At 40.0% G+C, this 11,824-nt stretch overlaps 1 protein-coding gene across 1 annotated transcript; it reads right to left on the bottom strand.

The window, feature by feature from the left end:
- Positions 1–388: 388 nt before the first annotated feature.
- On the bottom strand, positions 389–8,395 carry LOC148097825 (GTPase IMAP family member 9-like). The gene is made up of 2 exons (XM_087831013.1): positions 8,275–8,395; positions 389–1,260 (listed from the first exon to the last, which is right to left on the bottom strand). Exons 1-2 carry the CDS (start codon positions 8,393–8,395, stop codon positions 389–391), a joined length of 993 nt encoding a protein of 330 aa, XP_087687139.1.
- Positions 8,396–11,824: the final 3,429 nt, after the last annotated feature.

Raw genomic sequence — 11,824 nt, 5'->3', positions numbered from 1 at the left:
TGGAGGCATGGTGGTAAGAAAAAGGTAGAGTCAGAAGCAAATAGACTTCATTTTTAATACGATGATTAGTATTAGCGTCACACTCAACACAATCAACCCAAACATTTCTGTGCATTTTATTTGCAGTGAAAAAGCTGATTCAGTAATGCATATGTTTGATTTATGACTTATTACAAGAGTTTGATCTGAAACACACATTTTATACATTGTTGCTACTCCGTTGTTTCAAACAAAAGATTTTAAGAAACAATAACAGACTCATCTTCCTTTTACTTCTCCAGTAATGAATAGGAATAAACATTTATGAACATTAAATATCGTATATTCTGCAGAAGGAACACATTGTGTTTCTGGTGTTCCTCCTGCCGTCCCCCTTCTTCAGCTGATATTACTGCATTACACATTGATTTTTTCTCAATGCCGAAACTCCTATTGCACCAACTGCACCTCCTATTACACCCACTGCACCTCCCAGTACACCTCCCACTGCAGCTCCCATGAGACCAACTACAGCTCCAGCACTAATCGTTAGAGCCACAGCAGCTGAACCACTGGCCTGATTGAACATGTTCTTTCTTTGAGCACTTCTTGCTTCTTGAAGTGTCATATCTGGATTTTGTCTCAGAATTAAATCAATCTTTTCTCTTCTCTCTCTCTCAGCCTCTTTGAACATTTCTGTGGTGTAGCAGCTTCCTCCATTTCTCTGAACCATTATGCTGATCTTCTCCAGCAGTTCTCTGACCTGAGAGGGATCTTTGTCTCTGTTGTTAAAGACGTGATATCCTCCTTGACACCAGTTTATGAAGTGACGGAGAGCTGGATTTTCATTAATTATTTTCTCTATGGAGTCTCCATCTGCTTTCAGATCATCTCCATGGGTGATTAAGACCTTGGTGTACTTTCTTAACTTTAGTCCAAACATTTCCTGAATGATTTGCACTGTTTCTTGTTCTTCTTCAGTAAATCTGCCGGCTTGGATCACAACCAGGAACACATGAGGGCCAGGAGCAGCTAATGGGAAACATTTAATGATCTCTGTCTTCATCTCCTCTTCAGTTTTTTTGGCCTTAAACATATCTGGAGTATCAACAACAGCCAGTGTTTGACCATCAAACTGAATGGTTTCCTTCTGACACTCTGGGGATTCACAAGGGTTCATATTAAAAGCTTTTCTTCTTAAGATGGTGTTTCCTGTTGAACTCTTTCCACCTCCAGCTTTTCCAAGAAGAACAATCCTAAGGTCTGGTTCCTCCAATTTCTCTGCATGTGCAATAATATAAAACAAATATTATTCATCAACACATATATAGACTTTTAATATTGTTTCTTCCTTTATCCTTCTCACTTAAGCCAGAATGTCTAGAGATTCTTCATTATTATTCACTATATTTTAAAGATTCTCAACAACATGAAAAGCCCAAGTTTAAGTGAAAATGTCTCTCTAGAATCTAGAATTCCTGTCTTACATTTTGTATTCAGTTTGCTAATATTAGAAAATATTAGCTCTCTGTTAGCTTAAATTCAGTCATCACTAAATTGTATTTCATTGAATGTATTATTAAGAATAATGCTGATGCTTGTGAACACGTATGTGGTGGGGCGTGGCCTGCGGTGCCATGCAGGGAGTGCGGACGCACCTACACGGCATCCTTAATCATGCCCGCCCAGTTAAAAACACGGGGACTCAGGGGGTTGTAGTGTGGTGTGTTGTGATGTAAATAAAATGGCTCAAAAAACTGATCCCTGGACCCGCCGTGACTTATTCACATCACAACATAGGACTGAATTTAATGGAGCATCAAAGAAAAGGGACAAAAACAACAATACAACAATGAGTTTCATTTTAATTTTTAGTTCAATTACACACATGACACACGGGATCTGATAAGAAATTAAATGTTTGTGCTCTGTTACACAAAGATTTTAGAAACATCTTTGATTCAAACTTCAGATCAAAGACTGTATTAACTCAAAACTCTCCTGATTGGTTTCAGTTTAAAACCCAATAACTGGCTCGGCCACCCTTTGCAGCAAGAATTGCAGTCAAGTGTTTCTGATAACTTCCAATGAGTCCTTCACATTGCTGTGGGGGGATTTTTTCCAATTCATCTTTGCAGAATTTTTTTTTATAGAAGGGTGACGATATTTTGATTTCCAAAAAAGAAGACACTTAGGTCAGTCATGAAGAACTTGCTTAAAGAAACATATTTAACATATTTAAACGATGCCTTCTCTCTGCGGTTAATGAATTATGAAATAAAATATGTCATATAGGGTATAACAAGTCAACGAGTGCAAAAATAATAATAACTTAAAAATCTCTGGAATTAAATATTGGTACAGAAATAATGCCTCATCTGCATAAGAAAAATTACCAGTACTGGGTTGGTATGAGGGCTGGTCTGGAACAAAAAAATCTGCCTGGGCATTTGGACTAGAGACTGGCACACTAGGTATTATAGGAAACGCCATAAAGCCTTTGAATGAAAACAAACACTGTTGTGACAGTGATGTACACTGTCTTGTTGGTATATGTGTGATTTATATACATTGTACATCAGATCAAAACTTTGGTTGTAAGATTCAGATAATTATTTATTAAAAACCAGACATTTTAAATAAGAATTAGAAAGAAAAGTATTTTTTGTGCTCCCCTTTGCCTGTTAATGCCCCACCTGGCCCCCTGGCAAAACTTTGCTAGAGCCGCCCCTGCACGGTTACCAGCTGTCAGCTACATAGAAAAGGATCCTGGTGTTATTTCTCAGAAACAGTTTATAACTTCCTTTCAACTCATTCATACCATCTTAAAGGTAATAGTGTTTCTCCATCACCTGTTCAGCTCTGATGATTCAATAAGGACATCTCCTGGTTTCATCTTCATGTTTCCTTCTCATCACATATCCAAACCGACATCATATCACTATCAGTAACATCATAGCACCCGCCCAGCTGTATAGAAACTCCTTCATGCTAGCTAGTACGCAGTATGAATTATTGTAACTGACTGTAAAATGTCAGCACAACGAAAATCAACTATACCTAAACTTGGTTTATATCTGACCCAGATAGACTGCAGGTCATAACTTCCTACCTGAAGTTCAGTTCACCTGACACTCGAACCAGTGGCCACCTTGGGTCTCTCCTCCTCCTGCCTCCCCTTTCCCTCATCCACCTGCTGGCCACAATGGAAGCTCAGCCATAGGCACCACCAAACAACTAAGTAAATTTTACACATTGGCCAGCATCTGGCTAATCCACCACCTTTCACTGTTTATACCGTTACAAGAACAACAAGAACAACAAAACTATAAAAAAGAAAAATCTCCATTGGCCCACCGGGAAAATGCCTGGCATGCCCGATGGCCAGTCAAGCTATGATCGGTACGAGGGAAATTTTTTTGCAGTTCATCTGAAAAGATGCACTTGCACTTTGGGATTTTTTGAACATCATTAGGCGCGTTGCTGCGCACTGTCAGTCCTGTCTGTGAGTGCAGAACAAGCGCTCACAAAACAGCAGTTTGGGGATGACATCTCACACATGGGTCCTCTGTCGGAATACAGAAAAACCAAGACTTTTTTATTAATCTTGAAAATCCCCCCGGACGCCCCGGACAGAATGTGAAAAGTGGACATATCCCGGGAAAAGAGGACAGTTGGTCATCCTATTTTATAGCATGAACAGCCAGTTTCAGGTCATGCCAAATCCTCTCAATCTGATTTAAGTGCAAAGTTTGACTCCACCACTCATTTTTATTTTGTTTTTTGAGCCAATCAGAGGTGGACTTGCTGATGTGGTACTGGTCCCTGAACATTCTGCTTCAGAATTCATGTTTATATAATTTCAAGAATAATTTCAAAGATGTCTATCATCCACGTATTTTGACAAATGTGAGAGAAGTCTTTTTTTCTCCTTGAATTCTTACATGGAGGCCATTTTTTTCCCACTTTCCAAGCTCGCCAGATTACCATGACCTAGATAACTGAAAACATTCACAGATGCCCTGTACCTGTAAGCTGTCTCATCTCATCTCCACTCAACCATGGTGATCTCATCAGCATACTTGATGATGATGTTGGTTAGGTGGGTTGGTGTACAGTCATTGGTGTACAGAGCATAGTGTAGGGGCTGAGAACGAAGCCCTGTGGGGATCTGGTGATGAGTGACAGAGTGTGTTTTCTTTTCTCCTCATGGCTCAGCGCTCTGTGAAGGCAATTGCATCCTTCATGGACTGATTTGCATTTTGAAGCTCCTTTTCCATTAGCACAGACTTGGATCGTCTTAGCACAGTCCGCCACAGTTTTCAGGGTTTTCATTAGGTCAAAGAACCTGGTTGCAGATATTTTTTAGTACCTGTTTGGTACTAAGTGATCCAAGCAGGTACTAAAATGTGACATCAGACTGCATGCAAGCAAATGGCTGGTCAGTAGCGTTACTCGATGAGAAAGTTAGACCATCTAGTTTCTGAAAATCAAAACAACCATTTTTGAAACCTGACAACGAGGGAAATGGCTACAAAAAAAGAAAAAATAAGAATTGATGCTCCTTCTCAGGTTGCCTGTGGCAATGCTGTACAGAGAACTGTCCCTCAACTGGAAGGCTGAGTTGCTTGTTCTGAACAGCTCCATCAATAGAGCGTCATCAGGATGCTACAACAGAGTGAACACCATCCCCACAAACACAGTGGCCAGGGAAGCAGAAGAACATCACATCAAGAAGGCCCTGAGTAAATATGGTTATCCCAGCTGGACTTTTGTCAAAGCTGGAAAGGCACCTAAAGAGAGTGCCAGCCGATCCAGGAGAGAAGGACAACCGCTGTCCAAGCAAAAACCTGTAGTGAACCCATATGTGTCAGGAGTATCGGAGCACCTGAGACACATTTTTTCTAAAGACCATGTCTCTGTGGCTCAAGGAGGCCATTTATGTGAAAAGGGAAAGACCATTTCTGAATGGAGGATGGGGGCCTAAGGGTACATCTGTCACCATCTTAAAATGCTGTGATTGCAGCCATTCCCCGACTCTCTGTAAATGGTACTCATGGACACTGATTAGTGGGCTGTGATCAATTATCATCACAATTTGCATATTAATGATCCTAAACTGACCTCACAGCCCATTGTTCATTCAGTGGGTCAGTTATTATACAAATGTTCTGTTTATAAGGTTGAAACTAGGGCTGGGTATCGTCACTGATTTCTAGAATCGATTCGATTCCGATTCACAAGGTCCCGAATTGATTCGATCCACGATTCGATTCAATACAATTTGATTCGATTCGATTCGATTTAAATCTGGGAAATGTTGCCTCAGACAGTGAGAAATATTATAATTCAGATCAGTACATTTACATATTTTTGTATCTATAAAAAGGAAGCTGACACTCGCAAGACTTTATCAAAGGTGTAAGCATGCCTTTGTGTCAAAGTAACTGAAGATAAAACATAGAAAAACGTGAAGGTGATTTTCCTGGCCTGGGATTTTATAAAAATATTCTGCAGTACATCAAAAACGAAAGAAAACCATTAATCAACATATGAACATTACCTCTGAAGTTACACCGGTTTTATTACAGACACAGCTGAGCGTTTTGCATTTTGCATAATTTAAAAAAAGTTTACATTTGTTCAGTAGCCTATTGAGCAGCAGAAATTAGGCTTTCTTTTCGGAAGTAAGTAAAAGGGAAAAAACAGCAGCCGACAGCGCGGTAGACTTGTGCGTAACAAGCAAGCGAATAATGCACAAAACAGATTTTTAGACGGGAAACTGTTCTTGAAGTATACAGAGAAAGCGAGAGAGAGAGAGAGAGAGAGAGCTGTGCATGAAGTCTGGTGGAAGCAAAACAGCAAAAGTCAGAGGGAATTCATGACGACGTTTTTGTGAAGCGTAGTTTGGATTTTCTTTTGCTGCTGGTTCTGTCAATAATGTTTGGAGAGAGATAAAACTAACAGCTTTAGAATCACCGCAAAAAGGGCGTAAACACAAAGCGCGGACCCGCTGAAACATCGGAATCAGCGAGCTGTTGGCTTTCAGCCCCGACTGTATCCATGCCGTCGGGTGAGAAAGGCGACATCTCACTGATTCTGATTCGTCGGGGGGTCCAAGCTTTGTGTTTACATCTTTGTGCAGAATCTGTGTACTTGCTCTCATTTACTGTTTTAGCTGTTTGGTGGTTCTTGAAATTTTGTGTGGTTTACCTTGAGATTCTGACATTTCGGGCAAAATAAAATAATATTAAAAAAATCAATTCAGGATTTTAATGAATCGATATCCGTTATCCAAGCCAGAATCGATTTTAATCAATAAATCGATTATCAAAGCCCACCCCTAGTTGAAACCTGCCTTCAGCTGAGACTGAGGGAGTCACCTGATGATGATGAAACGTTTCTCCCACTGAAAACATCCAGATGAACAGAATCAACGTTTTGGGACTTACTTACGTGGATAACTAAGCATGCATCATGAGTCATCTAAGGTTTTTGGTTAGGACAAACCTGGATGGTTTTAGTCAGTGTCATTTTCTACACAACACTTAACGTAGAAAAGGACAGACTGAGTGAAGGTCTCCAGGTCCTGCAGTTCAAAGATAGACCAGTCTGTTAAAACAGTCCTGTAGCTGGAGTAGAGCATCATTTTGGTAAGTTTTATTAATGATTGGAGAGGTATGTTTCCTGAGAGGGTGTAGGCAGGGATGAGGAGCAGAGAGAGGCGATAAATGAATTAAAACTGTCAGCGGCTTTTAGTAGTTTCCATGTTTCAAATCTATGTGTGGAGTGTATGTAAACCAGAAAACAGTGTGGCTATTTACATTTATTTTATTCACCTAATGGTTTTAGTTTTACAGAGCAACTAGGGTATACCAGTTTATCTTACTACTTTTGTTCCTTCCTCCTCACTGTTAAAATAGACACACAGATACAAACAGACCATTTCCAATATTTATCAGTAGGGATGTAACAATTCATTAACTCCTTGATACTTGATGCCCAAACTCTGTAACCTCTGTTTACCATGCTTGTAAGTAAAAACAAACATGCAACACAAATTTGAAGAAACAGCACTACCCCCTGCCCCTAAGACCCAAACACACACCCCACCCAAAAAAATATTTTTCAACCATCCTGTAATCACCATTAAAATCTTCATAGGGAAAAATGCTAGTGGGAATCCGTCATTAAACTGTTTGGGAAGAAAAGCAAACTTTGTAGCTGCACCATCCACCCATTTACTAAGAGAAATCTGCAGTAAGCTCCAGAAGTACTTGATGAACTGTTATTTTATATTTCGGCTATAAGTTAGGCTGGACAGAGAATTATTATTAATCACAATACAATTCAGATTCTAATAACATCATAACATCTTGTTTTCACCAGTAAGAAACTTCAGGTGAAAGAGACAAACTAACTCATTCACTCATTCACATTTAACATGAACGCACACTTCATCCAAATCTGCCTCATGCAGGAGATGACTCACATGTCTCCTAATGTCAGAAAGCTTTTCATGCTGACAGAGTAAAAGGTATTTTATGCCTCATTTTAGATTGCATGTATACCTTATGTTGACAATACAATTATGATTTTGTATTTAACATGTGCCCTTAAAATAACTTTACTACAATGAAAGTGTTTATTATTTGATATATATTGTATGAAGCTAAACTATGAAAACACCAATGATAAGTTCAAGACCTGTGTTTTCTTCTCTTGAACATTTATCATTGCCTATTAATAAATTAGTGAAATTAGACAGGTGATGATCTTTATTTGTTTTTATCCAAAATGAATCTAAAATCCAATGGTACTATAATAGTGTGTTCGACGCAAGTGTGTTTAAACACTAAATGATGATAAAAGTTTTAAATTTACTCACCAACTGTAACATAGTCACTGCTCATGTTTGTCTGTCTCAGGCAGTTGATCTGTTGTTCTGCTGATATTCTGCTGCTGAATGCATTCATTTCCACCACTGCGCTCTCTGTTATAAGTTCCTTCTAGTCTCCTCCCTTTGAGCATGTCATCTCCTTATAGAGCTGAGCACTGCCACACATAGAGATCCTGAGGGAAAACAAATACAGATTAGTTCAGATATGTTTATGTCAGAAGTGTGTCTACTAGATGTCCCATCTATGGAAGGGACAACTGCACCATCTGCTGTTGACAAACTGTACCTGCAGTGAGTGGTAACAGGAAGGAATGTTGATCATTCTCAAAGTAATAGATAATTTTCTTTAATGCTTGTGTTGTTTGGGTTAGGATAAGGGAATTGATTCCTCCTACGAGGGTAGAAGGAAGGTGCGCGGGCCATCCCACGGGAGAACCCCCGATCCCCATCCGGGTTGTCAAGGAAGAGGCGCTGGCGCCGCCTTCCGTAGCGAACTACTTGCCACTCGTCCCCCATGACGAGTGGTTTTTAATTGTTTGTTTTAGATTTTTATAATGTTTTTTAATGTAAATGAAATGTAAAAAAATGAATTGTTTTTTTCAACTAAAAATGAAACCCAAAAGGGGTTCAAACAACTAAAAGAGAGCCCAAAGGCTTAAAAATCCCTTAAAACAAAAACCGCCTGTTTGGCTGTGTGGTATAAAAAAAATTGCAAACAACTAAAAGAGAGCACAGGGGCTTAATTCAATTCAATTTCAATTCAATTCAATTTTATTTATATAGCGCCAAATCACAACAAATGTCGCCTCAAGGCGCTTCATAGATACAGAGAAAAGCCCAACAATCATATGACCCCCTATGAGCAAGCACTTTGGCGACAGTGGGAAGGAAAAACTCCCTTTTAACAGGAAGAAACCTCCGGCAGAACCAGGCTCAGGGAGTGGCGGCCATCTGCTGCGACCGGTTGGGGTGAGAGAAGGAAGACAGGATAAAAGACATGCTGTGGAAGAGAGACAGAGATTAATAACGGATATGATTCAATACAGAGAGGTCTATTAACACATAGTGAGTGAGAAAGGTGACTGGAAAGGAAAAACTCAATGCATCATGGGAATCCCCCGGCAGCCTACATCTATTGCAGCATAACTAAGGGAGGATTCAGGGTCACCTGGTCCAGCCCTAACTATATGCTTTAGCAAAAAGGAAAGATTTAAGCCTAATCTTAAAAGTAGAGATAGTGTCTGTCTCCCGAATCCAAACTGGAAGCTGGTTCCACAGAAGAGGGGCCTGAAAACTGAAGGCTCTCCCTCCCATTCTACTTTTAAATACTCTAGGAACAACAAGTAGGCCTGCAGAGTGGGAGCGAAGTGCTCTAATAGGGTAATATGGTACTACAAGGTCATTAAGATAAGATGGGGCCTGATTATTTAAGACCTTGTATGTGAGGAGCAGGATTTTGAATTCAATTCTGGATTTAACAGGAAGCCAATGAAGGGAAGCCAAAACAGGAGAAATATGCTCTCTCTTTCTAGTCCCTGTCAGTACTCTTGCTGCAGCATTTTGGACTAACTGAAGGCTTTTCAGTGAGTTTTTTGGACATCCTGATAATAATGAATTGCAGTAGTTGTCACGGCGAGTGAGATGAGCCGTGTGGAAAATAAAGGAGGATACAAACGCAGGCACTTGTACAGGTGTGAGGGTGGTTTATTAAACACAAAAAAAGGAAATGGACAAACGGAGCAAAGCCTAAACTAAACTGGGAACAAACTGACTATAGAACACGAACCTAGACATGAATGAGAGCGGGCGGAAACAGATGATGGTAGACTGCAGGGAAACACACAGATGAAGCACGGTGGAAACACAGACGGACCAGCAACTACAATGACAGAGGACACGACTTAAACACACACAGAGAAACACGGGAATTACACACAGGTGGTGGACACAGCTGGGAATAATCAACAAGACGAGACAGAGGGAAAACTGAACACACTCACATGAGACTCAAACCTTCACAATAAAACAGGAAATGAGAACACTACAGGAAGACGCAGACCTGACACTGAGAGACAGACGGAGAATGACACATGGAACCTGAACTAAACTAAACGTGAGATACAACCGAGAACAAATCCTTAACATGAATAAACAGAAACAGAATTCTAATAATAATAATAAACCTCATAGTGCCCAAAACCACGACAATTATCCAAAAATAAACTACCAATCCAAAACTCAAAATACTGGGTCGAAACTGACCCAGAACCGTGACAGTAGTCCAGCCTGGAAGTAATAAATGCATGAACTAGTTTTTCAGCATCACTCTGAGACAGGATATTTCTAATTTTAGAGATGTTGCGCAAATGGAAGAACGCAGTCTTACATATTTGTTTAATATGTGCGTTGAAGGACATATCCTGGTCAAAAATGACTCCAAGGTTCCTCACAGTGTTACTGGAGGCCAAGGTAATGCCATCCAGAGTAAGAATCTGGTTAGATACCATATTTCTAAGCTTTTCAGCGCCGAGTACAATGACCTCAGTTTTATCTGAGTTAAGAAGCAGAAAGTTAGTGGCCATCCAAGTCTTTATGTCTTTAAGACATTCCTGCAGTTTAACTAATTGGTGTGTGTTATCTGGCTTCATGGACAGATGGAGCTGGGTGTCATCTGCATAGCAGTGAAAATGTATGCTATGTCTTCTAATGATGCTGCCTAGCGGAAGCATGTATAATGTAAACAGAATTGGTCCTAGCACTGAACCCTGTGGAACTCCATAATTAACCTCAGTGTGTGAAGAGGACTCTCCATTTACATGCACAAATTGGAGTCTATTAGATAGATATGATACAAACCACTGCAGTGCAATACCTGTAATACCTACAGCATGTTCTAATCGCTCTAACAGGATATTATGGTCAACAGTATCGAATGCTGCACTAAGGTCAAGAAGGACAAGCACAGAGATGAGTCCACTGTCAGAGGCCATAAGAAGATCATTTGTAACGTTCACTAAAGCTGTTTCTGTGCTGTGATGAACTCTGAAACCTGACTGAAACTCTTCAAATAAACCATTCCTCTGCAGATGATCTGTTAGCTGTTTGACAACTACTCTTTCAAGGATTTTTGATATGAAAGGAAGGTTGGAGATTGGCCTATAATTAGCTAAGACTGCTGGGTCTAGAGATGGCTTTTTGAGTAAAGGTTTAACTACAGCCAGCTTGAAGGCCTGTGGTACATAGCCGATTATTAGAGATAGGTTGATCATATATAAGATCGAAGAATTAATCAATGGCAGGACTTCTTTGAGCAGTTTTGTAGGAATGGGGTCTAAAAGACACGTTGATGGTTTGGAGGAAGTATTTATTGAAGTTAACTCAGAAAGATCGATTGGAGAAAAAGAGTCTAACTTAACATCAATGGTACTAAGAGTAGCTGTAGATAATATTACATCTGTGGGATGATTATTGGTAATTTTTTCTCTAATGATAAAAATTTTATTTGTGAAGAAGTTCATGAAGTCATCACTAGTTAACGTTAAAGGGATGGTTGGCTCAAAAGAGCTCTGACTTTTTGTCAGCCTGGCTACAGTGCTGAAGAGAAACCTGGGGTTGTTCTTATTTTCTTCAATCAGTGATGAGTAGTTAGCTGTTCTGGCTTTGTGGAGGGCTTTCTTATAAAGCAACAAACTATTTCTCCAGGCTAAATGATGATCCTCTAAATTTGTGACATGCCATTTCCTCTCCAGATTACGAGTCATCTGCTTTAGGGTACGTGTTTGAGAATTATACCACGGGGTCAGGTACTTCTGATTAGAGACCTTAGTTTTCACCGGAGCTACAGTATCCAGAGTCGTACGTAGTGAGGAGGTGAAATTATTAACAAGATAATCGACCTCTGTTGGGGTAGCGTTCAGGTAGCTGCTCTGCTCTGTGTTGGCACAG

This window comes from Neolamprologus brichardi, chromosome 17 (assembly GCF_056152115.1).
Source record: "Neolamprologus brichardi isolate AB-2024 chromosome 17, ASM5615211v1, whole genome shotgun sequence".
In the NCBI taxonomy this organism is placed as follows: Eukaryota; Metazoa; Chordata; class Actinopteri; order Cichliformes; family Cichlidae; genus Neolamprologus; species Neolamprologus brichardi.
The sequence above is the reverse complement of the archived record's forward strand: the minus strand, read 5'-3'. Positions and strand labels throughout refer to the sequence as shown.